The sequence below is a fragment of the Falco punctatus genome (genome assembly GCF_963210335.1).
Source record: "Falco punctatus genome assembly, chromosome: 12".
Taxonomy (NCBI): Eukaryota; Metazoa; Chordata; class Aves; order Falconiformes; family Falconidae; genus Falco; species Falco punctatus.
The window spans coordinates 17,632,206-17,658,569 of NC_137592.1; the positions used below are offsets into that span (position 1 = coordinate 17,632,206).

The window sequence follows — 26,364 nt, forward strand, 5'->3', positions numbered from 1 at the left end:
CAGACGTAACTGAAACGTGCTCACTTAATATTCAGCTTTGTCAGATGTCAGCACCTCATGTTCCTTAACATCTCAAAGGAGTCACCCATAATGAACTGAAATCAAAACATACCAGAGATCAGAAACTCCCCTTCTGCAACAATTTGTTAATATGCTGCCTATGAACAGAATCTACTTGACTTGATACGCTATCCAGTCAACGGGCCTCCTAGTTACACCACTTGAAGACATTCAGGTGACAACATTAACTAACGGCTTCATAAATAAAGGAGTTGGTATTTATTAGATGGTATCAAACATAAAAAAATTACTGTTAACATAAGTGTGAAGAAAAGCTGAAAAGTGCAAGTGAAGAAGCAATCTCCACTGCTTGGATCTCTTCCTCACCTGCCCAGCTCCCTGAGGCCATACAATTCAAACTAGACGTAGACCAACAGTTCCTAAATTTCTGAAACCTCCGGTCAGTCCGCCCAATGACCAACACGTATTTTCTCATCAAACTCTTCCCTGAAAGCACTACAAAAGCATTAGTCTTGCTGATTGCCTAGTCAACTACGAATCTGAAACTACGAACTGAAACGGGAGTACTCACTCCCTTGGGACATACTTGGGGCTACCAACTACATTGCAAGGACTGCCTTACATGTCATTATCCAAAGTCTACTGAAAACACTGGGAATGGTCCTACTGACTTCAACGCTGCTCAGATGAGACCCTTTAAACTCTGATCACACCAGGAAGACTGAGATTTGTTCAGGAGATTTCTTAATCCTGTCAGTAGCCCTGCTGACTTCCCCAACACATACTAAAGCATGTTCTGAGCCAGAGCCTAGGACAATGGAAAAAGAAAATGCCCCATGACTTGCTACACAGAAAAAAAAAAAACAAAAAAGAAAAAAAAAAACCTTCCCTTGAAACATTAACTGAATACTGCAGCTCTCAGGAACTTTTATGTAAGACACGAAATCTCTGCAGCCAAAAAATTAATTATGCACCTCTTTTGCGACCATAAACAGCTGTATTCCCACTCCTTTCATTGTTCTCCTCTGCACCTCACACACACTTTCATCCAAGAAGTCTTCATTAGATGAAGAAAAGAGCTATACAAGGAATTCTAACGATGAGTGAACAAGAATAGGGGTGGGTAGAGTGTATGAAAAAAAAAAAGATTAAATGAAAGGTTTCGAGTTGAAATGGAGACATTTAAAACTGGGAGAGATTTTGCTCCATTGTTTCTCTGAATGGTCACCTGATGGTGTTTCCAGTCTCTGACTGATGGCCTACACTGCATAAATCAGCAGCACACCATTCAGCTTTCTTGCCTGACAGTTATCCAGGGCCACCTGTGAATGTGAGATTAATCTACTGCATGAATAGTTAAACCCACAACTTTTCAGAATGGCTGAAAAAGCACTTCTAGCACAAACATTCTTGTAAACATTTATTCATACTAAACATTAATGACATTTTGACCAGCCACAAATTCTCATGAATGCAAACTTGGGTCAGCCGAAGGCTGCTTTGAAAATAAGGGGCCTTGCAAACTCCAGCACAGCTGGTTCTGTTTATGAGAGCATTTACTTTTCCTTCTTACAGCACTCAGCTACTTCCCCTGCCCGCCTTGCTGTGGCTGCCATCTGCCCCCTCCCATTCTCCTACTCTTCAGTCACTCTGGACAAGTGTGAAGAGCCAAACCTTTCACTCATGCCACCCACTGTGACATTCCCACTCCCCAATGGATGCCTCTTGCTTAGTCAACTATGATTCTGGAAACTACTAACTGAAAAAGGAATACGTCCCCTTGGGGCATACTTGGGCCTGCCAACTAAATTGCAAGGACTACCAGATTGCAGTCTGGATGAAAACTCCCCCTCCATACACCTGAGCAAGGGACCATTAGTAAGCCTGAGCTGTCATCTGCCAGTAAAGCTGTACCTTGCAGGGGTCCTTAAGCATATGAGATGTCACTCTGTGCTGTAATGATGGGAAAGGGAGAGAGGAAGGCCTCCAAATGAGACATCAACCCTTCTAGAGTCCCACCAGATACAACAATTCCCAGCTGGAGCACCTGCATGCTGCCACTTGACCTGAAGCAGCAGGAGCTGCTCCCCCTTTCTTCTCTCCCCATGTGGTGTCAGGGAGGTCAAATCTCATCCTGCAGGACTTCCAGAAGTTGTGAGCTCAAAGTACACACAAATGAGCTATGTGGCAGAAAGTTTATCAGAAGAGTCAAGATGTCCATTTCTACTCCTACTGCACAGACAGAAGCCAGCCTCCGTATGAAGGGAACCTAAACGGTTCATTCTCATCAGAGGGGGACTCAAATCTTAAGGTGACAATGTTGCATTGGAAGGGCAAGGAACACAGATCAAAACTTCTTATTGCAACTTAACAGACCCTTGCTAGCAAGCTCTAAGCCACAGGATGCCACGTCCTCCCCCACAGCAGGCATGGGACAGCACCGCTCTGTGATTAGGAAATGCACCAGGTCACTAGCAGTGCCAAAGGCAGCTCCCAACACCATGGAAAAGATACTCTTTGGGCATCAAGAGTGCTGGTAACAGCTTGAAATCAGTTTCCTTAGAATCACTACTTGTTATTCTCTCAGAAGCAAGCAAAAAACAAAGTCCCCAAGACACACAGATACTACTCAATTTGGCCCTTACATTCTTACGTTCTTCTGCATACTTTGCACTGCATAGCTGGTGGACAGAAGGGCAGCACCACAGGTTGCAGGGAGATGTTCCCTGCCTCCAAGACCTACATGGATGAAAGCTCAGATAGCAGGTGTGGGGAAAAGATAACTTAAAAGGAACTTTTCATATTTTGAACTCAAGCTGTATAAACTGTCAGGAGGCACCTGGAAGCACTAGCTAAAGGAACCTCTCCACCACACCAGAAACAAGCACGTACCTGGCACCTGGAGAGGCACAGGCTACCAAACTGTGCCCTGACCCTGATAAGATTGTAATGCTGTGGGGTTGTCTGGGTTTCTTCCCTCCTTCCATCCTCTCCATCATCTTTGATGGAAAAGGAACAGTTGTTAGCTGTGCAACCCTGATGGACGTTTCCCCTGAAACAGAGTGGCTGTTTCATACACCCTCGTTATTTGACCGCAGGTTTTGGTGTGTGCTTGAGCCAAGCCCGGGGGCAATATTGACAAGGGAGTGGGGAACAGCAGGTGCTGTCCCCTGGCCTGTTGCCACCCAGCTGGTTTCCAACTGCCACCCAGCTTGTTTTTAGAAAAGCTCAAACCCTACCCCACTCAATCAACACCCTGCAGGACTAAGTGGGAGCTGCAGTTCTCACCAGCATGGATTTAGAACAATTGAGGACAAGCAAATTGATGATGTACAGCAGTATGGACATGGCACCTCACGGTGCCAAGAGGAGCGCTCAAGGGAGGAGGCAGGAAACATCAAGTGACACTGGACCTAGGACAGCAGACAAGGTTAGTGAAGCAGGGGAGTTTGGACACCAATGAGACTGAGTGATACCCAAGCACATAACGAGACCCAAATCCTGCAGAAAGTGTATTTATGCAAAATTACTCAAGATATTAACTAGTCGAATTGATGACCTCTTATAATTTCCATTGTACTGGGTTGTAGGTACAGTGACTAATTAAAAAAGGAGAAAAAATTAAATATTGGAAAAAAAAGAATAAGAAGAAAAACGCAGGGGAAGAAAGTGGCTAATAAGGCATAGTATAATGGAAAGGTTTTGTCCTGCAGCTGTTTACAGTATACAAATCATGTTACATATGTCAGGAAAAAAAAAATATCTTATGCTTTCTATTGTTGGTCTAGTCAGCATTTTATCCATGTGTCAGTGCTAAGCCCACCAACTTACTCTGCATGTAAGCTCAGCCTCAAGCACTTAGGAATACTTAGGCCTTTCCTCCACTGTAGCAAGAGTGGTTTGTTCACAAAGGAGATGCATAGAAGGCAAAATACTTGGTCATTTTTGATGTCTAAAAGCCTTGGGATTGCGCCAGTATCAGTAGCTGTGGTGTTAGCAAGAATGCCTTTTAAAAGATGGTAGAAAACTCTCATAGCTCCTTACCATTCACTGCTTTCCCAGTAGCTTCTTGCCCTAGCGATGTCGGTCCTCTAGAACATCCACTCAGTAGGCAGAAAAACTCCAATAACGTGACTAGATTTGATCTTTCAATATTATTCATACTGCAGTAAGACCTAAGCATTTCCATGCAACTCCAGGGCTCCTAGGTGACTGGGTACAAGCACATGCTCAGCATTTATTATCTATAGTGACAGGGTCAACAACGGACAGAAGGAGAGAGAAGCACTCTCGGATTAAGTGGTCTGTGAAAGTAATGAATGAGAAGCTGTTACCTCAGAAGTATGCAGCTCTGAATCTACATCCTGCCAATCTCCCCCCGCCCTGAGGTACTGACCTCATGGTATGTCTTACTCACTTTTTATGACTCCACGCATGGTCTGGCCTGGCCCGACCCCACTCTCTTCTCCCTTTCCCTGACTGATGGTGTGATCTCTGTCTTCCCAGCAAAATACTGGAGTATAGCGCTTCACTGTGCACACTAGAATGGGTGAGTTAAAAGAAATAAGGGAAATGTCTGAGAGGCACAGCACCATCTTGCACTGCAGCTTTTGCTACAGTTTGAAGTCCCTCCAAAAGCTCATACTGGCTGATAATACTGGCATCATTTGGTGCTACACAAGTTTAACACCCCCCCACTACTTCTGTTGTATCAACTGGGGGCAATGAAAACAGTAAGAACCTGCCTCATGTCTTCCTACCCTCTGTCAGACCAGAGTCCTAGAAGATTCAAGCCTCTCTTATGACTATAGTCCATTTGTCTCTACGTGTATTTACAAAATTTTTCAACTTGCTTCCATTGAAATAAATGGAGTAAAAAACGTAATAAAGGCACCATAAGAGTCCTACATGCCTTTAAATAAGGCTCCTAAAAATTTGAGAAATTCACTATTTAACACTTGCCTGTAGGCAAAAGTTCTGGTTTTAGTATTTTCACACCACCTGCCATAACAGGGTTCTGGAGAACATAGATTAGTAGTGAAATTTACAGTATTGTACTATTAAAATGTTAAAAACAACAACTCATGCTGCAGCTCAAAGTCACTGCCAAAATAGGCAAGTGAGCATTCAGCTGAGGACATGCCAGGAAGGCTGAGTGAAAGAGGAAATTGCAGTAAGCCTTTTAGTAAGTGGAACTCTGAATTGACAGTGGACCAAGGCAGGACAACCTCAGTATGGACATAATCCACTGTAAGCTACATCAACTTTCCTACAAAAATATAATACTTTGAACTTCAATAGTCAAAAACTTCATAGTGCATTCTGTAAAGCTAAAAAACAGCTGACTAATCAAAAATGGGATTTGTGTTCCTGGCTGGAATCATCCACATTTGAGTTCAGCAAACTGTTGCGTTGAAACTCCAGCAAACTGGAAGGCTAGGTAGCGTGATGCCTCAAAAATAATTCTGAGCCTACTACAAAGACATTTAAAACACCTGTGTAACTGGCTAAATACAGTACAAAGGTTCCAACTTTGCTGAAAACTTTTGCATCTTGTGAGCTTTAAGTACAGGTCCCACCACATCCTGACCAGAGAAGTGTGGTCTATATAGGTGCACTAGTTTTGGAGCTTTTCTGTTACTCCAGGACAACTGGCATAAGCTTTACAATTAATGAAGTATCAATTTACTGTTCACTCTGCATTTTTTTTTTAATTTGTGAAAACCCTGTAATTCTGAAAAAGGTAACCAAAACATTGCTTATATCACTTGATTGTTTATGGCAGGCCCAATCCTGAAAGCTACTGGTTGATGGGGCAGCTGATCTGCTGATATAACCCAGCACGGTGCCAGTAATATGCCAGTGGAGTAGTGCCAACTTACATCAGCTAATAATCTGGTCATACTGTCACAACAAAAGCTGGGGGCATTTAGTTCTTTTCCACATCAGGCTCTGTTATATATTGATTTGCATGGCACAGTATGAATGTACACGTTTTTACTTTGATTTGTTCTGCTCTGAGAGATAATTTCATAGATGTGATCTGAGCATTGTCAGTGCTGTAAATCCATGTGGTACCTTTCAATTATTTTTTTTGTTTTCCCTGGTTCTTGAAGTGTGCTGAGACACCACGTACAAAGCCAGCAAAACAAGTTAAGTGACTACTAGATTAATCAGGAAAGAAACTGTTCTGTGTTCCTCATAACATTCTGTAATTATTCAGCTACATGAATGTTTTTAGGGGTTTTTTTATTGCTAGTAACTGAAATAAGACTAAATAAAGTACTGCTTGTCCATGGACCGTAAACAGAGTACAATATTGCACCAAAAGCACACAGTAGACAGATGCAGGACATATAAATTAGCTGTTTCATTTGGATAAATGGTGATCTGATTTTACCCTTTTCCTGCCTACCCAGCAATCCAGTACATAGATGTATTTCCTAATTGAGAAATTAATCATATTTTATATGTTCTGAAAAGCAAGATGTATTTGAGTATTTGTAACTGTTAATATTTGTCCATTAGACTGTTCCCATGCCACGTCTATCCTTTCTATTTATACTGACATTGATCAGCTTGTTCACTTCCAGTTTAAATGATTCAGTTCTGATTTGATTGCCATGTAATTTAAATGCAAATAATTACTGTAAGGATGACATTTAGAAAAACAGCTCTGTTAAGCAGGAAGGTCTTTATTAGGCACAGGAGTTTGCCAGTAATATCAGAAGCATCCCTTTTGACTATGAGATATGGGAACCTATCATTTCAGTTCTTTTAAAAGATTCTCTAATTTCCATCTGACTCCCCTTAATTAAAATTCTTCTATACCATCATCAAGTTTGGTATCGGGGTAGAGCACAGGGCACTGAGTGAAAGGAAGACGGGAGACAAATATTTTAAATTTGGTTTTAGTTCATAAGGTTGCACTCTAGATAACTGCAGTAAAATTACCTTCTTGTGAAATCACATTTGGATTTCATACTGCACCCCAGTTCTGAGCCAGGGTTTGACTGAATAACACTGAACAGTGTTTCACACAATTAAAAGGCAGTAGATAAGAGGAAAAAACCCTCCTACTTTGCAGTAATCAAAACCAGCTCGTTTTCCCCTTCTTGCTCCTATTTTTTAGGGTTAGACCATTGCTGCCACGTATGAGAAAGTCTGGAGATACTGGACTGTCTGAAGACAGAGTTGGGACTGAACTACAGTCTCTTTATCTTTCCTAAGTGTCTCTGTAATAAGGTATTTTTAATACGCTAGCTGTGCTAGTGGATCCAAAGGGGTTTTGGGGAGAAGCACCAATGAGAAGGGCAAATCCTGACTCTGCCCATTGCAGCATCTTCAGTGTGGGCTCATAATTTCACAGCTGGGAGACTTTAATAGCACCATTTGAAATTTAGTCCTCAGTAGTGAAAGCTGCATAAACACCAGGGTAATACATGAAAGAAATGGGATTCTATGCCATTTCTTTTCTTATGGTACAGAAACCTTGTCCTTTCACCTCAACACACATCAGTGACCCAGAGTTTGGTAGAGTGCCTCCATTAAAACTTAATTGCTCCTGTTAAACATAAGAACATCCCAGGGATCTTGATTTTATCATGGAGTCTCACAAGATGCATGCACTGTATTTCAATTTTGTTCAAAGGCTAGTTACAGCAGAGGCCACGTGTTTAGCAAGTACCAAGAGACCACAGCCTTCTTGAAGTCATTATTTGTGTTTAGAAGTGGTCAGTCGGTCAAAGCACACCTGAATGGACCATTCCACTATTTGCCTTGTTGCCTTCTCTCAGGATCCTGAACTTCGGCACCCCATAGTCAGTGCAGTCAAGGCTGCCCCCAAACCTCACATTCCCAGCCAGTTCTTCCTTGTTTGTAAGTATCAGGTCCAAAAGAATATTGTCTTTCATTGACTTCATGGCTCTACCACCTTCCCCTTGTTGGATTAGTGTTCAGAGAGCAAGAAGACAGAGGAGTGAAAGATTATTTGTAATATGGACATCCCAAATTTGCCTCCTATACTAAAATTCAGGCTACTAGGCAAAAATTAGCCTGATTTCAGAGAAAGAATTTCGTCACATTTAATACAACTGTTCTCCTGAGTTTTGGTTGGGCTTATTTTTTTGGGGGGGTGGGGTTGCCTCCCAGCAGTCCTTGAGACAGCAGAATTGCCAGGGGAATCTGTTAGGGTCTTGCAGTCCCCCACTACAGCTCCAAGTGAATGCAGGAATTTAGCTCACAAAGTTCCTCTAGCTTCAGAGCCTACAGAGTAAAATTTATCAGTGTACTTGCTGATGTTTTAGACTAATGACAAGTTGATCTTGCTTTGAAAACTTCATCGGGGTATTAATAAGAGTGCTCAACACAGTTGTAATGCCTGGCTTTCAAAGTGTGTTAACATCTCTAAGAATCAGCGAAATAAGGTTTATTTGCTTTATTAAAAAAACAAAACAAAACAAACAAAAACATTCACTGTGAATGTTATATCACTGAATGACTTTCAGCCCCTAAAATTTAGATATTGAACTAAGGGTGCAAGAGATTTAAATTGCTCTATATAGATAACAGAGGTAGGCTGGGCAGCTCAGCAAGGATTCCCCTCAAGGCCATCAGACCTGAAAGATTATTTCCTAGAAAAAGATCCTTCCCAGTTTTTGCTGACTCACATGTAAGTTTATCATACTTTGAACAGTATAGTTCATTCAAAAACATACATAACCAGATTATCCTAGCTGACGGTGGTGTAAACTGACACAACTCAGTCAAGTTCAGCTGAATACCAACTTTCATCAGACAGGGATGTACAGGATGGGGAGGTGGCAGGCAGAGGGACACAACAACAGCAAATCTAGCCCCTACAACTTTTAACCAAAATCTGGGCAGATACTTCTGGTATTTTCTTTCATGCTTTCTTGCATCTTTGTTTTACTTGTATTAGCAATTCGAAACCTTCGCTGACTGCAGGGACACCTTGTGGTGAGGGCAGGTGAAAACAGCAGGCTGCCATTCGACTAATTAAACCAAGCAGCAAAAGACTGACAGATGTTTCTGCTTCTTGGGATGATCAGAATTTCACAGGCACAGACTTCCACTCCCACTCTGCTTCTGGGACATACATTAACACGACCAGAACAGAAAACACTGACACAGCAACTTCAAGAACAAATGACTAAGTTGTCCAGCAGACCTGAACTACCAGTCCATTTAATTATTAACTTTTGTCTTCCAGGGGCTACAAGAGTGGCCAATTCAACTCAGCACTCAGCTGAAGCAGCAGTCCCCAGAACAGCCGTTATGGCATTCCCCCCCTCCTCCTTTGTTTAATGTGCCAGCAAAACACATTTCAGTGACTCACTGCAAAATTTCTTCCTGGGATTTTCATCTTTTTTTGAGAAGGCATGCATGTGTGTAATTTTTATAACAGGGATTCCCTTTCTCCTCACTGCAACTACACTGTGGCACTGTCACTGCAGCACCTGACCCATTACATAATGAGAATTGCATCAGCTTGCTTACCCAGTGCAGTGACCCAATGCAGACCTTAGCAGCCAGAAGAGGAACGGTGGGATCTGTAGGTCGCAGTTTAGCACACTCTTTGAGCACTGACACAGCATATGCTGACTGGAGGAGGAGGGGGAGAGAGGAGGAAATAAGAAAGGCTGGTTAGACAATGCGGTTACAGAGTCTAAGCAAGGTATTTCAGTGAAATATACAAAGAAGTGCTAGGAAATAAATAATCATGTATCAGCAACAAGTTAGCAACTTCATTTCCACCTCCACAGACACACGTGTGCACACATGTGCATGTGAACACACACTCTTCCCACACTCAGAGGTAACGTGCTAAAGAACCAGCCCTGGCTGTGCACTTTACAAGGAACAGTTTTCCTCAGCTGTTAATATCTCGATTATTTTAACTCTGCCCCCCCAATTCACAAGGATTCTGCTATAGTTTTCCTCGCACACAACCATCTTTCAGTAAACCAAAAAAAGATCATAAAGAGCTTATCCTCCAGTGTGTTAACATTGTAGGTCAAATCTACTGAGAGAGAGGTTTGTGCAACTAATTTGCTCTGGAGATTGTTTTGTGTCTTCTCCAGTTCCAGAACACACACGAATACAACTGGGATCCCACCATACAAAGGGTGGAGCAAGCAACTGCAGAGCAATACACTGTTCAGTGGGTGGTCTGAGTAGCATGTGTTAGAAAGAAAGCCCATAAAACTTCTGCTGTCAGGTTACCATTAATGAATGACGTTTATTAAGATTAACAGTTATATAGCCCTTTTGATTCAATGTGCTCTACCAACACTGTTTTTTACAGCACATGTTCATGGCTGCCATATTTCAGAAGGTTTGAAGGGGAATGAGGAAAGCTCTGGTCCAAGAAACTGCTAAGGTCTGGTCAGCCAATGAGGAGATGACACAAGTTGCTCTGCCACAGTCCCCCATCCCACCCCACCTGGACCACAGTTTCTTTCACATTTCCAACCATCCTCACTACTGACCCCTGATGCCTCCAAACTCTCTCATCCTTGAACTCATGGAGAAGTTTTCTTCTCTCAAGATCTCTCCTTGCATGTCCCATACGGTCCCAAGACACACACAGGTGCCCCTCAGTCAGTATTCCCTCTCAGAAGCATGTTAAAATAGTCATGGCCTTTCCGTATTAAAGAGGAGCAGCAACAAAAGCTTCCAGAGTCAAACTAACCACTATTCCTGTCATGTCCTGGGCATCTCCCCCTGACCTGACCCCCAGGGGCTCTCCCTAGCAGAATGGCCAGCACAGGCAGCTGGGTCTGGGGTCTTCTCCAATTCCCTGCAGACCTGCACTGCAGCTTTGTGTTCCCACTGGCCATCAACACTTCCCTTCCTCACACCACACCAAAGCCAGCTGCGCCTCCTGCCTCCTTTCTACACAGGACCAAAGGTCCACTATTTGCTATGCGATTCAAAAGCCTGGATAGGAGTTTTCTTGGAAGGAAGCCTGAGAAAAGGGAAAACCCAGATGTACAGCAGCCCTACCTATGCTAAGGCAAAGATGGGTTTCATAACCAAAGATGCAAGCTCCACAGCAGCAGAGAAAACCCACTTCCTTGAAGAGCTGATGTACCTGCTGCGTGGCCTGAAGAACTGCAACAGCGTGCCCTGTGTTCTCCAGGCTGCTCCCACCTACCTAGAGCATCAGGTATTATCAATAAAAGTAAGGAAATAACTGCTCTTTTACAATTCCAAATGCACGGTTTGCCTAAAGTTAGAAGAAAGCTTGTCTCAGAGCAAAAATGGGAATCAATACACTTTGTCCTAGAGCTTAAACCATTACCTCACCCCTTTCTGAAACGAAGACTTGGGTAATTCAACCCTGAAGTACAGAAAGAAACATATCACGCTACTCTGCTGTCACGAGGTGACTAGCATCTCTCAGAATGAACCTCCCTGACACCTATTTGTTCAGAACAAGTAGCGTCTCAGGTTTTAGTGGCATCTTATTCCGCTCTCTGACAGAATGCTACCTGCACTGCAGGCAGCCAGTATTCCCAGTAGCACTGCTGGACATGTTGGAAACACAAGTATAACCCTATAAGGGGCCCAGCCTGGCACATCATCTCCCTGCCCTCCTGCCTATATTCTAGCCCCATAGGTGCTTCCAGGCAAAAGAAACCCAAGGAGCAGAGCAGGACAACATGCACCTTGCCAGCTGGTGTATCTGCAGCTTAAGCCCCCAACCCTCATCAACTCACCATGCAAAAGTGAATTGAAAAGGCCAGGTACGTTGTAGAAGAGCGTACGCTGTCCAGTGCCAGTGCCTTCAGAAAGATACAAGCCAAACCTGGTGGTGGTTTCTCAGCTCCCCAATCAGCAGTGTGACTGCAGGGAAAGCAGGAGATGCCTGGGAGCTGGCGACAGCTGCCCTGGGGGCCAGCACGGCCAGCACTAGCACAAACTGGAGCAGTAAGAGGCATGTCCTAACCTGGGCCACAGCTCCAAGACCTTCCAGAGTCTACACCAGATGAGAAGTGATACAACCCAGCTCCATGCCAGTTCCTCTTGTACTCCGCTCCCTCTTTGTCTGCAGCCTGTCCATTGAGTAAGACTGGTCCTTGGGACCCCTGCAGCCTCCTACAACCTCAAACGGCAGAGTGGTTCTCTTGTCTGTCCTGAGTCTGTGCAGGAGGCAACTGCAAAACAGTGACTACTGAACACTGCAAAGCAGAAAGTCCCACCCTGTGCCTACGCTCCAACACCTCATGTGGAGTTACTTTATCACATGCACTCAGGAGCTTCTGAACACAGATTTAGAGAGTGAAAGCCACAGTTTCCACACTGCTTCTAAAGCATTTACAAAGTTATGTCACTTTAAAGAAGTTTATAAAATTAAATGTATGGAGCAGAAGTGGTTTTACAAACAGGGTGACATGAGGCCTTTCTCTTCAGCTGCATTTTAGAAATTCAAGAGATCTATATAATTTCACCTTGAAAACTTTACTCAGCAGAAATTACATATAGATGATGAAAACGTTAGCCATGGAGTAACAGGAGAAAGAAAATCCCACTCCCACAGCGACCTTACTTAGGGGAGACTGGCTTGATATATAATATCAAGGTGTTTAAAATACATTAATTACATACCTTAATAGGCAGGGAACAAATATCATCTACTCAGTATTGAATACAGATGTCACTGGTTTGTAAAAATATTTAATATGAAACAGTGTTTGTGTAACATTGGAATAATCTGATAATTAAAATGTACATATTCTTTCACTTAGCGTGGGTGGACCAGGCAGCCAAGCGCATTGTTTGTGAGATTCACTGCAAGGCAATAATAATTTTATTGGTGAGGCATGTTTTGAGAAGAGCAGAGCTTGAACTCCAAGTGAGTGCATGCTTCCTACTCATAATTCCAAGCATCAGAGGGGCTCACATCAAAATGCAAGCCAGGGTTTAAGTTCTTTCTGTTTAGCTTGTTAATTGCTGGATTATAATGATTGCACTGCAACCAGTTCCCAAGGATTTCAGAAAGCTAGAGATCTGCCTCTGGGTCTCATTTGGCCTCTCTCTGGGAAAAAGGCTTTTAAGTTCCCCCAAACACACACAAACCCATTAAACAGACATGGTTTAAAGAAATGGCAGGCTTGCCAACAGCTGCCTCATGGGGGTTTCTACTTTGTTGATGGGAGGTCTAATGCAGGAGTTGTTCTCAGCCTTGGGATCCTCATCAGGTTTAAGGAGATTCAAGACCATCCTTCCCCTTGTTGTGACCAAAGCAGCACAGAGCTCAAATCAGGTTATGGAGTGAAAATGCTGCTTTAAGGGGAATGTTCAGCCATCAAAAAAAAAAAAAAAAAAAAAAAAAAAAGTAGTTAACCGTCTAAAGGACTTAGAAACTTCAGTTACCCAAGTTGGGCATTTCCATTCTTCACATACCAGCAACTTCATGGGGTTTTTTTGCAGTGGAGACAGGGAAGGACATGACACTACTGTTCCATATTTAAATCCAGCATTCATAGGAAGCTGCTGTTCTCTGTCAATTTTTTCCTCACCTAGTCTACTTGCATACAATATGTTTCTTCTGCAGAGATCACAAACATGCTCCACAATAATTTATGAGAAAAAAAAAATTAGGAATGGTAGTTTCTGGGAAGTAGCAAGTAATACTGACAAATGGCTGCTTTTGATACAGACTTCTAAAAAAGCTCTATGTATGTATGTATAAGTCCTTGATTCAGCATAAACATCACCCAGCAACAACTGAAAACATAAGTGTGCTATCAACATTGTTCTCACATCATAGCCAAAACACAGCACTATACTAGCTACTAAGAAGAAAATTAACTATCCCAGCTGAAACCAGGACAACCACATCGAATACAGGGGACACTTCTCGATCTGCAGTGAGAAATCACAAGGAAGCTATTGGGGAAGGTGAACACTGAAGAAGACTTTTCCCCCTAAGTACAGCAGCCATGCTTTTGAGTATTGTAAGGGAGTAAAATGTAACCAAATGCAAAACAATTCCCATTCCCCATTTACTAATTATATAATGAAGTATGCAAGCATACTCCTCAAAGATGCTTGCACATGAGCGGTACAAAATGAAGAACTGTCTACAGCTAATTCTTTCTTACTTTTCCAAAATGCTCAAGAGATCTTGCCATCAATTACTATAAACACACCGATACTGCCCAGATGCTGGCTTTCCTAGCTCACTCCAACACGATTTTCATTTTTCCCCCTCCTCTTCTCTCCCACCATACCAAAGCAACAAAAGAAGGACGTCAGAGATTCGCTTCATATTTAGAAGATAAAGAAACCACAAATGTAAGTAAAAGGAAGAAGAATTTCCAGACAGTAAGTCATGCCAGGCAGATTTGACACACCATAAACAGTTGCTCTTTTCTTGTAAGGGTTCCAAAAACCTTTCTACTTTTTTTGCTTCTCTGGTTAATACTTTTCAGTCAGAGGAAAAAATGTTCCTCGTGGTGGTGGTTTTGGTAGACAGCTTCATTCCAAATTCACCTTGCAGTTTGTACACAGATGAATCTCCACAACTATTACTGCTTTCTTTCTAGCATCATCCTGCCTGATTTTAAAAGCTGCACTGTTTCTAAGGGATTGTGGGGAAGGGGAGAGGAAATCTTTCATCGTTATACAAGAATTAATACTGCCTGTATCCTGGGATTCGCAGCCATCTAGCTATGAATGACCTTGAACCAACATAGGAAGATAACACACAGTGAGCCAGCAATTGATAACTCTGGAACTAGTTCTTCTGGTGTTAGCTTTCCACTGGATTTCTAGATTCTGCAAATCCCTCAGCATGAACATTATTCCCCTAAGACATTTATTTCTCTCAACAGAGGGACCAGTTCTCCCCCTTTTCTTTTACATTGTGTTTAGCAAATTACAGCACTGGAGTTAAGGAGCTTCAAATATTCACTTTTTAAAGTACCTCTTAAATTTTAAGATCTATAAGCATAAATTTGTCCTTGCTAATGTGGCAAACACCCCACTTCACACTTTCTGGCAGGAAAAGAGAGTTAAGCTTGAAGGCAATTATATAGCCCACCTAGGTATTCTGTTCGACAGTCTGGCATCTTTGGAAATTTCCATTTTTGTATTATCTACAGCACACAGGCACATCCCCTTCTAATCTTTCTTTTGCACCAAAGGAAACCAAACTATTGAATATCCCCTAGACAGCTGACCTTTGTAACAGGATCTTTAACCAATGAACGTTCAATATTTTAACTTTCATTCCCCAGCAATGCTATTTAAGGAGCTGTCCGAGGCCTCTGCTGCTCCCAAGGTTCCTGCCTGCAATGCAAAGAGAAATGTACTTCTTTTTTATGCCAGTTGCCTAGCAACCAGCCTAAGCTTTTGCAAGGAAACCAACAGAAGGAACAGCCTAAATCATAAAATTCATCTGCTGTTGCTGCAGAATTATGTATTAAATATATTTATAACTTTCCTTCTAACCTTCTGGAAAGCTGTATGTTGGCAGTATGGGCATGGCTGAGTCAAATTTGAAGCTCCTCGAAGCTGTTGGAGACATCCACTTTTGCTGTACTGTTTAAATAAGGGGAAGCATTCCTTTTCTTGGGTGCAACACAGATATGAGCAGCTCAGACATCAGCTTGTCATTGTTTGGCTATGACCCGTATGTATCAGCAGCTTGCGAAGGGCTCCAAAATCAGAGTTCATGTCTGTGTGAGCCTGGTTTCAAAACCCTAAAAATGCTGCCAGCACAAGCTCTGGGCAGGGCTGCAGTGCCTCCAACTGCTGAGCAGCCAAGGGGAGCACGCTGACACTGCAGGGCTGGCTCCAGGAAGAAAAACAGCTGAAGGACAGATGCCAAGAGGGTTATGATTATTTCCCTTCGTGTAACACCAGACACCTCCTGAAGCATTAAGAAAACCATTCAGGTAGACAAGCATGACTCCTTCTACCTCTTTGCTTTAAAGATGAACAAACATAAGGGATAAGAGCAGAGAGGACCATTTTGTGTAGTTGCAAGCAGCTGTATCTGCCTGGTTTTGCAAGGTACCATGCTTGAGGCTTAAATCCCCCAGCTGTCAACCCATCGTACCTACACAGCAATGTTGACCATGGCCCCTATGGTGCCCTCAGCATGGGCCAGCGGGGGCTGGGGAGGGTCAGCAACACCACAGTTGTTTCTGAGGTCATGCCATTGCTGTCCTTAAGGCAAGCACTGGGCTGACGGTGTTCTGTCAGCAGTGGATGACTGGGGTGGGACAGCTGCACACCAGCCACCCCAGGAACACATAAACCACCATCAGCAAACAATCCCAGCACAAGGCCTGCTGAGCACAGCCCTTGCCCTCCAGGTAACTGCTTCCAGCTCCACTGGCTTCTCACAGAGACTCCTCCTGACAGCCCTTTCAATTGCTCCTGAGCTCCTCCCTTACACTTTTTGCTGCACTTCATCCCCTAAATGAGTATATAGGGTGAGAGGTAAAAGCAGATTATCCTCTCCTAGCAGACGTTCCAGACTTCGCTCAGCTGGTCTGAGGCTGTATCACTGCCCACCCCTCCTCTCCAGAAACGCACATCCTAAAGCTTTTAATTCACTAACCAAGTTGTGTTGGCTGGGGATGTTGGGCAGAAACATTAAATATGATCATGAAAATGGTTTAATACACTGCGTACAATAATAATAAACATCCACCGGGCACGAGAGATCAGTGTAAGACTGCTGTGAGTTGAATGGCTCAATTAGGGTACCCAGCACTTTTAGACTAAGTAGACTCAAGTGTTAACGGAATAATTTCATAGCTATCCCTCCCCCACCGCCCTTAGGAAAATGGCACATCAATGTCACTAAATACGTATCTTGTCTTCTTGGTTGGTAGGTAGAAAAGACACATCAGTGCTGCCTCATGTTGTTCAAGGCACACATTTTATCAGTTTATCTTCCCCTTAAGCAGTATGACAGGTAATAAAAAAAGACAGTCACAATGCAGATCTAGAAGACTTTCTGACATACTGTCAATCTAAGCTAGAGCCAAATTCCATGATGCACTTGCGAGTTTCTACTCCCAGACAGCTTCAGTGACACTTTGGGACACCCAGGCTGGGTTCCGAGTGAGGCTGTTTGGTGTGGAAGGGGACAGAAATCTAAACAACTGAACACGTAACTGACCCAACTGGTCCAAGGCCAGGAAAATGCTTGCAAATGCATAGGGACCTGGACCCTGTCTCACATCCCCTGTGCATGTAATATGTCACCCAGCCACTACGACAATTTTGCCTCCAACTTCAGATATGTCAGCAGCCTAGTCTACAGGACCAGTCACCCTAGTCCACAGGAGTGCTGTGCGCTGGTAACTGCCACCATCTCCAGCAGAAACCGTTTAGCTGAAAAGCAGCAGCAGAGAACAGATCTGTCCCAAACGGCTGTCTCTCTTCTCACTACTGTGAAGACTAAAAAGTCTCCCCCATTCTGTAAGTAAGAGTTTGGTCCTTTCTTTCCCCATTCTGCTAAATACAATTTACTTTTTCAAAATCTCAAGACAAGCAGATGCAACCTACTGGACTTGTTTCACTCTGGCAGCAGGACAGTGGCTCATCTCATTGCCTGAAGACTGCCAGATGGCATCTGGCTATCATACCACTCGCCACTCAGACTCCAGCCTGTCTATGCATGGCAGCAGAGCCAGGGAGCTGCTACGCCCACTCAGCCTCTGGCTCTCGTATTACCATATCACAAAGGTTATTACCAGCAGAAGCAACGTAAAGCAGCTGTGAAGAGTTCAGCATTCTGCTTTTCAGCACCAGTTCAGAAGAACAGAGGTGCTGCATTAGACTGATTTAAACCTTCTATCCAGAACTGCACTTGGTGACACGACATCTGTCACTACGTCTTTGCCATCGTCTAGGCTTTCCCAGCATTTCATCTAAAATTACCTTCAAAAGTTTTCTGAATGAACATGCTCCTTTTGTTCAGAAAACATACAGCTCAGGATACATGCATTCCCAAAAGTGAGTTAAAAAAAACAAGCCACCACCAGACCGTGCCATCTTTCTCATTATGCAAGCTGCTGAGAAGCACAGGAAAGTGAAACTGCTATCCCTCCATTATTTCCACCGCTTAAGTGGATAGGAAGACAGACAGTAAGGTTATGTTCTCTGAGCTTCTTCATTCACTGCTTCATGAAGCTCTAAGGCCTCGCTTGCTCTGTAAGAACTTACTGAACTGATGTACCTATTTTTAAGACATGTCTTTTAGAATAATGTGCAAACTCAAGCCTACATACAGTAATACGCCTAAGTGACTGGGGCTTGACATTCAGACTGATCACTTGTGAAAAATGACAGTCACCATTTGGCAATTTTTTGGCTGGCAGAGGAAGAAAATAGTTTGAAATTCAACTTGATAGACTCAATCTGAAGAGGAATATACAAAATAAAAGTAACACTCATCAAATGCAGTGTAGAATAGAGGGCATGATAGGATTTTACAGCACTTTTAAGAAGGTCAGAGTTTGCAAATGCTAAAAATGTGTTAAAAAAAAGAGAGATCAAAGTTTCCAGCATTTAAAGGTTAATAAAACTGTTCCTGTTGTCCCAGGATTTATGAGCATGATTTGCTGTACTGCAGAACAAGTAACACTGCAGGATGTAAGATTTCATTACCAAGAAATGAGATCAGGAATTGGCTGTGACTGAGACAGGTGAAAACAGATCTTCTACCTATAAAAGCTCAAGTGTACTCTGCATCCTGCAGTCTAGACAGACCACACTGTTTTCTCATCAGTTCTTTCTGCTACACGGGAGCACTTACTTTTAAATGAACTCTGTCCTGGTATTAAGCTGCAAAGCAATGTAAAAATGTATGCCGCATCTCCCATTAGCAAGATGACGCATTCCAGAGTATACGACAGGAAACGTCAAGGAATACTTTGGGATTAGAAGTGAAATACTGCACAGATAGGATTGTTGGGTAAGGGAATTCCCTCTGACACATGTAGGGCTCAGAACATTTAGAGCTTTTACAACAATAGGCAAGATCAGGCCATTCTACCTTGTAAATATTTAAAGTACAGGCAAAAAGACATGACATAGTTGAAAAACCTCAAAAGATAGGAGAGTTATAGAGATACAGATACTTGTGTTGCTCTTCCCGCCCCTCCCCCCTTAAGTATTAGACATTTAGTAACTTCTAGGGAAGGTAAAGAGGTATGCAAACACATAAGGACAAGGACAGCGTTCTCACGGAAATTATTAGAAGCTAAAGATCAGGCCCCGTTTCTCTCCTCCACACTAACCTAAGACTGAACCACAATTACTCTCTGGATACACTCCTCAACCATCCGCAGTTAAAATCTAGATTTACTCCCTGGCAGATCACTAGAGCTACAGCATTGTTTGCTGTTGAGAAACAGGTTACACAACCTGTAAAGCCAATGAAGTTCCCAGACAAGTCCTGTGTTTATGGGAAGATACCGCGCCCTTCCATCATTGACTATCTAGTTGTTGTCCTCTGTATCAAGAGATCAGGTATCCAGAGGATTTGCAAAGGCACAGAGGGCAGAAACGTGCTAACTCCAGCTGAATGCCAAGGGGAGCTGGACCTGACTTGTAAACCCCAAACTCGACATAGGCCAGCGCAAGGAATTAACACCATGGCACCAGGCTCATTGTTTAAGTATTCCACCAGTAGCTTCAGGTTTCCCCACACATGATTGAATCTAGCCATCATTTTCATACTTGGAATGGGATTTTGAAATGCTTGCACTGAAATCCTATAGGAATCTGTGAGCCTCTTTCTCACTAAACATCTCCCTTCAGCTCCCTGCTAATCTAATATGCTTTGTCAAAGTTTTGATGTCTCCTTTGGATTATAACAGATCTAGCTGATTTATGAGACAACTCTGGAGTCCCAGAACAGAGTCAAAGTTTGCAAGGTCCCACCAGGTACACCCCTAGTGCCTCACAGTAAGGTCACTGCTGACTGATATTTGTCTAGGGTGTTCCACAGATCCCCAGCGATGCAGGCTCCACACAACCTCCACAGGCAATCTTTTTCCAGTGTATCACGATCCTTATTTTTTGCCCCTTAATAAGAAACATGAATTTGTATTGCTGCAACTGGAAGCCATCACATCTTGTCCTACCCACAATAGAAGAAGGGGTTAATTTGTCTAAGAGCTTTTGAAGACTTGTTTCTCTTTTGGATGTTCTTCTCCTCTTTAGGGTAAAAAAAAAATAAAATAATTCTTTCAATCTTTCCATAGTCCTGCTTACTATACCCTTAGCCATTCTTGATGTTTTTTATTAGACCTTCTCTTGTTGCTCTGCCATCTTCTTGAAGTATAACACATAATAACTGACAGTCTTCCAAGATAAGGCTTTGCCTGTGCTCACAGAAGTGAAGGAATCCCTTCAGACATCTTCCAAGCTTTGCTGACGTTTATACATCACAAGATGACAACTTCTTTGCAAAACCACGCCACTGTATATTCATCTCCCCTTTCCTTGTCAAAGCCACTGTTTCCAGCTCAGCTTATAGTCATAAAAGGCTGGCAGTAGTTATCATTTGGCAGATGACTGCTAGTGGGTGGTCTCTGCCCAGGTCCACGTGGATTCCCTTACACTCCATGGGCACACAATATAGGACCATATTAAGTGGTCTAGTACTGTACAGCGTTAATTTGCTCACACCTCCTAAAAGTGTAGATGGGGACCCCCAGAATGAACAGGCTAAATTCTGTACCATCCATGTTTCCTGCAGGAAGTCTACTCTTTTAAGACTAATAAAGAAAAGCTTCTGCTGCCTCTGCCTACCTTTTGCAACCAGACTTTAGCCATCTCAGGGGTTAACTGGTCACTTTCACAAACGCTACACTAACTTAAAAAAATGCTTATGCTAAAACACATGGCCATGCCAATACTCACACATCATTTCTCTTTCTACAGTATCTTTTGCACCAAGCACTTAAATATTAATCCTTGCAAGCTCTCCATGAAAAAAAATTAACATTTCCTTGATCAGATGGAGAAACCACAGCTTAAAGAGAGGTTAAGTAACTGCCCAAAGACACTGAGTTGACGACAGTTTTATACATCAGTATCTTTCTTACATTAACCACATTTTTGTTGAAACTGCAGAGAATGAACAGCTGTATAATGCTTTTCAATCCACAGCTACACACAAAATCTGTTTTCTCCTTGATAATGAGAAGCAAACACTACATGGAAAGAACAGTACTCGATACCACACATTTGATCACAAAGTGCAATCAGAGTCTAAAAGGAGAGCGCTGTCATTCCACATAGCTGTCTGATGGCACCTACCCCCACAAAACACAAGTAAGCTAGTTACAGTCTGCCAGACGAAAAAGTTCCCTTTCTAAGTTCGGTTTGAACCTTACCTTTCCACAAGCCACCATGGACAAGGCAAGCTGGTACCAGAGGTGAAATTCATCAAACGCAAACTTCATGGCTCTTTCCAAGCACTGAGAAATAAATGTTGGGAGAAAGATCAGACTTCTTTTTTGGTTTAATATCTTTTGTCACAAGACTGTCGCTTGGCTTAGTAATCAAACCAGGGGAAACAATCTGTTGTGGCCCAGGTGTTTGTTTTTTGGTTTTTTTTAACGACATCATTTTCTTCTTCTCAGTTAATGGGGCTTGCTAGCATACACCATCACTTCAAATGACAGCCACTTTGTTCAAGTGCCTACACACAAATTATCTAACGTCTCAAACAGTGTTGTGTACGTTTTTGGCCTGTGCTGCCATAGGTTTGTAGCTGTTTCTGCTAATTGCCAGCTAGTGTGGCTGATTTTCACCTTCCCCGGCAAGTTACTGCAAAGGGGGGCTTTGCTGTGGAGGTGGAAGTTCCCGCAGCAGCTGGGAGGAGGTACCTCGGCAAGCAGGACATACTGCCCTCTTCTGCCCAGCGTGATACTGAGCAGGTCGTAGACTGCAGAAGCATCCCGGAGGCTGACAGCTCGGTCGTCCTGCTGGTCTGGGGCTCGGCTGATCACTGCGTCCCGGTTTGCCTGGGCACAGATACAAATGAAGCATCAGACCCCAAAAGAGCAAGAGAGAACCGACTCCTTCACAGGAAGTTCCACCCGTCATCCGTAACGTTTTGTTTACAATCATCTGGAGATTATTTGTTTTTAACTCATCCCAACATAAAGAAGGTGTTTCCAATAGAGTTACTTTTTATCCACGTGAAGCTAACTCCAGAAGACAGCTGTACATACAGACAGAACTGCTGGGAATACCTCATCTGGATTTGTTTCACAGAATCACGGCATTAGGAAACAGACCTACGAGATCCCATTTCCCCAATAATTAGAAATTCAAGGCCATCCTTAAACCATATTCCTTATTACTTCAGTTGCCTGTGACTGTGATAACTGCTTCCACGGTTCGTATTTTATCTTCTGTGTCTGCACTTGATTTCTTCTCAACAACACATGGTGCTTTTCTGCTACTTACTTTTTTATGTTTTAATTTGAGCAGGTTGCCTTAGTAATCAGATTTGCCTGTCATCAGTTTAATGCAATTAGTAGTCTGGGCAACGCAATATGAAGTAATTTTTAAAAAAATAATCTTATAAGTGTTAATTTTGCATTATCTATCAGTGCATTGCTTGGCCTAGATCACAAAGAAACTACTTTTGACAGAAAATGATCAGTCTAGCAATTAGCAGGGATGTCCCCAAATACCATATGCCATAGACTCAGATTTACCAAAAGATCCCCAGCCTCTTTTTTCTGAGCACAGAGGGAGATACCAAACCCAGAGTAAACTGAAAAGTCCCTCCGATCTCCAAACGCAGAGTACCTAGACTGGCTAACCTCTGCACCAAGCAGTGCTGGATGCCATCGCGCTAGCACTGACTGATAGCACAGATACACTGCCCTGGGCTCCTCAGCTTGAAAGGGGTGCAACATCAGACATTCAGGTCTAGACATCTAAAAGATCAGAAAAATTAGGAAGATTGCTAGCAGTTTTACCTGCGGCAAAGACAAACAAAACGCTCTCTCCCTGAAACAGGAAGGCTATGAGATATATTTTCTAATACTTACTACTATAATCTTACATCTATTTCTCTCTAATTGCAGGGAGATATTTTTTTTCCTAAAAAGGTTAAACACGGGAATTAAGTGTAATAAAAATTTCCAGAATATGCAGCCCTTAAAGCCCACGCATATTCATTATGATTAAGCTGCAGCTGTTTCATCATGATATTATCTGTGTAATGCCCCAGTTCCAAGCACTCTTCATCACAGCCTCCAGCTGAGACAGCAAACACAATTACTGACAACTAACACAATCACAACCAAGAGCTAAATGGCAACTACAGTTAAAGGCAAACTGACAGGTCAGACTCAGTCTAGTGTTTGCACAAATAAACTTACACAGACTCTTGTAGCCATAAAAGTATTTTTTTTCCTCATGTTACTGCAAAAGTCATAACTTGTGATTTAAAAAAAAATAGTTCGGAACAGTAGGTTGCATGACAGAATGAAACCAGCTTCAAAGAGAAAATCCTGCAACCAGAGTACAGAAGCACAGCTTCTTTATTTCTTTAATTTAATTTCTTTATTAGCAGAACTAAACAAATAGGAATTAAAACTAGTAAGTAGATGTTTAAGCTCTGTTTGGATTTAACCCAAGACTGCTACTTTAAAAGGAAAAAAGAAGTTAAAGGCATATACAGAACAGCTCTGAGATTGCCACTTCAGAGAGTTAAAGGCAAAGCATATACAGAATGAACCTTATTGCTGAGTGATTCCTCCTACATATATACAATAGCATTAACAATTTTTTCTGCACCGGTTATATTGTTATGACAATTGTTTGTAGAAAATAGCTACTGAGATAGCACCCCCGTGCTCTGTAATCTCGTCATCAGCCTCCCATTAGTCACCTATAACCTGATGCTTTTCTGAGTATCCATCTAGTGCCAAGCTATGATTTTTAAAGTTGATGCGTTAGCACAGATAGAAAATTATTCAGAACTGGTGAGTGCCCATTAACATCTGCTAATAGATATTGGTACTAGAGAGAAGAACATGCCCAAATCCTGCAATAAGCAGAAGTATAAGATATATTACAAGGATGCAACATTCTAAAATTGCAGTCATACTGAACATACTGTAGATATTGTACTTTACTTCAGCAGACAGCAGCTCAAAACAACATATGCATAGGCACGACTAATATGCTTTCCAAGACAGTCATAAACCTGCTTATTTTGTTCAAGCTTTCAACTCTCAAAGCCATAGAAGGTCTCTGCAATATATCTCTCTATACTTGCATGCATAAAAGTTGCCACTGAGCCAATTCATCCACCACTTTATCCCAGCTATTTTTTTAATACTGAATCTATTGCCAGTTGCTAGTTCCAGCTGCTCAAAAAAAAAAAAATGTCAAGGAGTTCCCACATTATCACAGAGAGATAAAAAACACAAAACCAAAACGTTCAAGCCTTATAACAAACTGAACAGTAGCAAAAACATGGAGAGTGTCTAACACAATAACGTAATCATCATCCTAAGGCTCACTGTATTATTTACTACTGCAGCATTACATACAGGGTTACAGAGAAGGGAATGTGAATCACTATTGCTTGAAACCCACCCAGGGAAACTGGCATGTTTGTTGTCTGTCTCTCACAGAAGCAAGGGTGCCATGACCCAGATCACCATTAAACAATTTTTTTCTCTTTAACTATTTGGTTTTGTAAGCTTCAGTTTGGCAGTGAGAAATCCTGACAGTTGCTATTAAGTATAGATGCAAAACAGTTGTACAGTTACTGCAACAAAGCATACAGTGATGCTGTTGGATTGGGAATTTTACTTACCGAAACATACCAAGAGAGATACTTCATTTTGCATTTGAGAATATGTAAGTTCTAAGCCATTTATACCAACATCTTTTCAATACTTGTGTTTATATTGTTTCAGACAAGTAATTTTCCCGAACACCAATGGAAAAAGGGTTATTTGTAGAACACTGATCTCCAAACAGTGTATCAGTAATATCAGCAGCAATTCCAATTTGTCCTACCACATTACTTTGTCCTCCTCCACTATAAGCAGCAGTAAAACATAGCTACAAATACATTTTCAACACCCCCAGCGTGACTCTTCCCTTTAAACTGTTCCCATGGTCACACAGCCATGCCTCACGGCACACAAGCAGGATTGAGAGAGATGGTGAGTCACACCATTAAAAGAAGAGAACCTCTGTTCAAGGCTCTTGTGTGGGATGGAGAAGGTCACTAATGCTACCAACAGGAGTTTCACCATCAGGAGTTAGTGTAACTTGCATTACACAGAGCAAAAGTATACAGTCAATGCCCCTTGTCTGAGGTACTCTTAGGTAATGGAGCAACCCAGAGATGCATCGCATTTGTGTATTTTGGGGTGCATTTGACACAATTAGCTGTGCATGCAGGTGGCTCAGACATGACACCAATCCTATTTGCGAAGATAAACCACATCCTGCACTCAGCACAGACAGTGCACCATACAAGACAAAGCACACATTCAGCTCTCCCGTTCCGCAGCCCGTTCTGCAGGCCACACACATCCAAAAGGCTCCTCCAGCACAGGCTGGTACCCTCAAGCCAACCCAGCACTCTGCATTATAATCTCTCTGTATCATGCTTGAAGCCCAGCTTAGGTGTTCAACCTGGCTGGCCACAGCATTGGGGTTCAGCAGGGCTTTTTAGGTCTGGCTCCAAACTGCAGCAATACAACAATACGGGACCTTCAGACCCATGCTGGCTCTGAAGGCAGGGAAGAGTTCTGCCTTTCTGGGGATCTGCAATTTAACCAACGACCCTGCTGAGCTACTGACAGCTTGTGCTTTCCTATCCACATACACAATACACTTACCTGCAAACCAGATAAGCCACCTGTCCATGGAGGATTTGCTGTACATCAATGACCCTGATAATTACAGCTTATTTATGGCATGTTTATTACATGTAGAAAGGAAAAGAGCCATAGCAAATCCAAACAGCCATTACTTCAGCAGTTATTACGCACACAGTTACGCTGCAGAAAATAAAATTTTACCACAGTACAATGATGTGCTTCTTAATAAAATGTCAAGCAATCACATGAATTACAATAGAGCATATTCCACGTAGCAGCCCCTTCTCACAGCAATTAGCTATGAAGTATCCTTTAATTGCTCACTTTGAAACATGGCTCCCCCTGCTTTTTTTCCAAAGAAGAAAAAGAAAGCAATTAAAATCTTTAATGAGTGCCTGCTGCCTGCCCCCTAATTCATGGGCATTCTAACGTTCAACTTGTGTCTTTTCATAATAGACATAATTGCCAG

At 42.5% G+C, this 26,364-nt stretch overlaps 1 protein-coding gene across 4 annotated transcripts in view; it reads right to left on the reverse strand.

The window, feature by feature from the left end:
• Nucleotides 1-26,364, reverse strand: part of TTC7A (tetratricopeptide repeat domain 7A) — a 173,111-nt gene that overhangs the window by 110,429 nt on the left and 36,318 nt on the right. For all 4 annotated transcript variants that reach the window (XM_080408291.1, XM_080408292.1, XM_080408293.1 and 1 more), the window contains 3 exons: nt 21,915-22,052; nt 21,420-21,503; nt 9,541-9,645 (listed from right to left, as the gene is read on the reverse strand). In XM_080408291.1, coding sequence (XP_080264417.1) covers nt 9,541-9,645; nt 21,420-21,503; nt 21,915-22,052 — 327 coding nt within the window. The remainder of the gene's footprint in view (nt 1-9,540; nt 9,646-21,419; nt 21,504-21,914; nt 22,053-26,364) is intronic.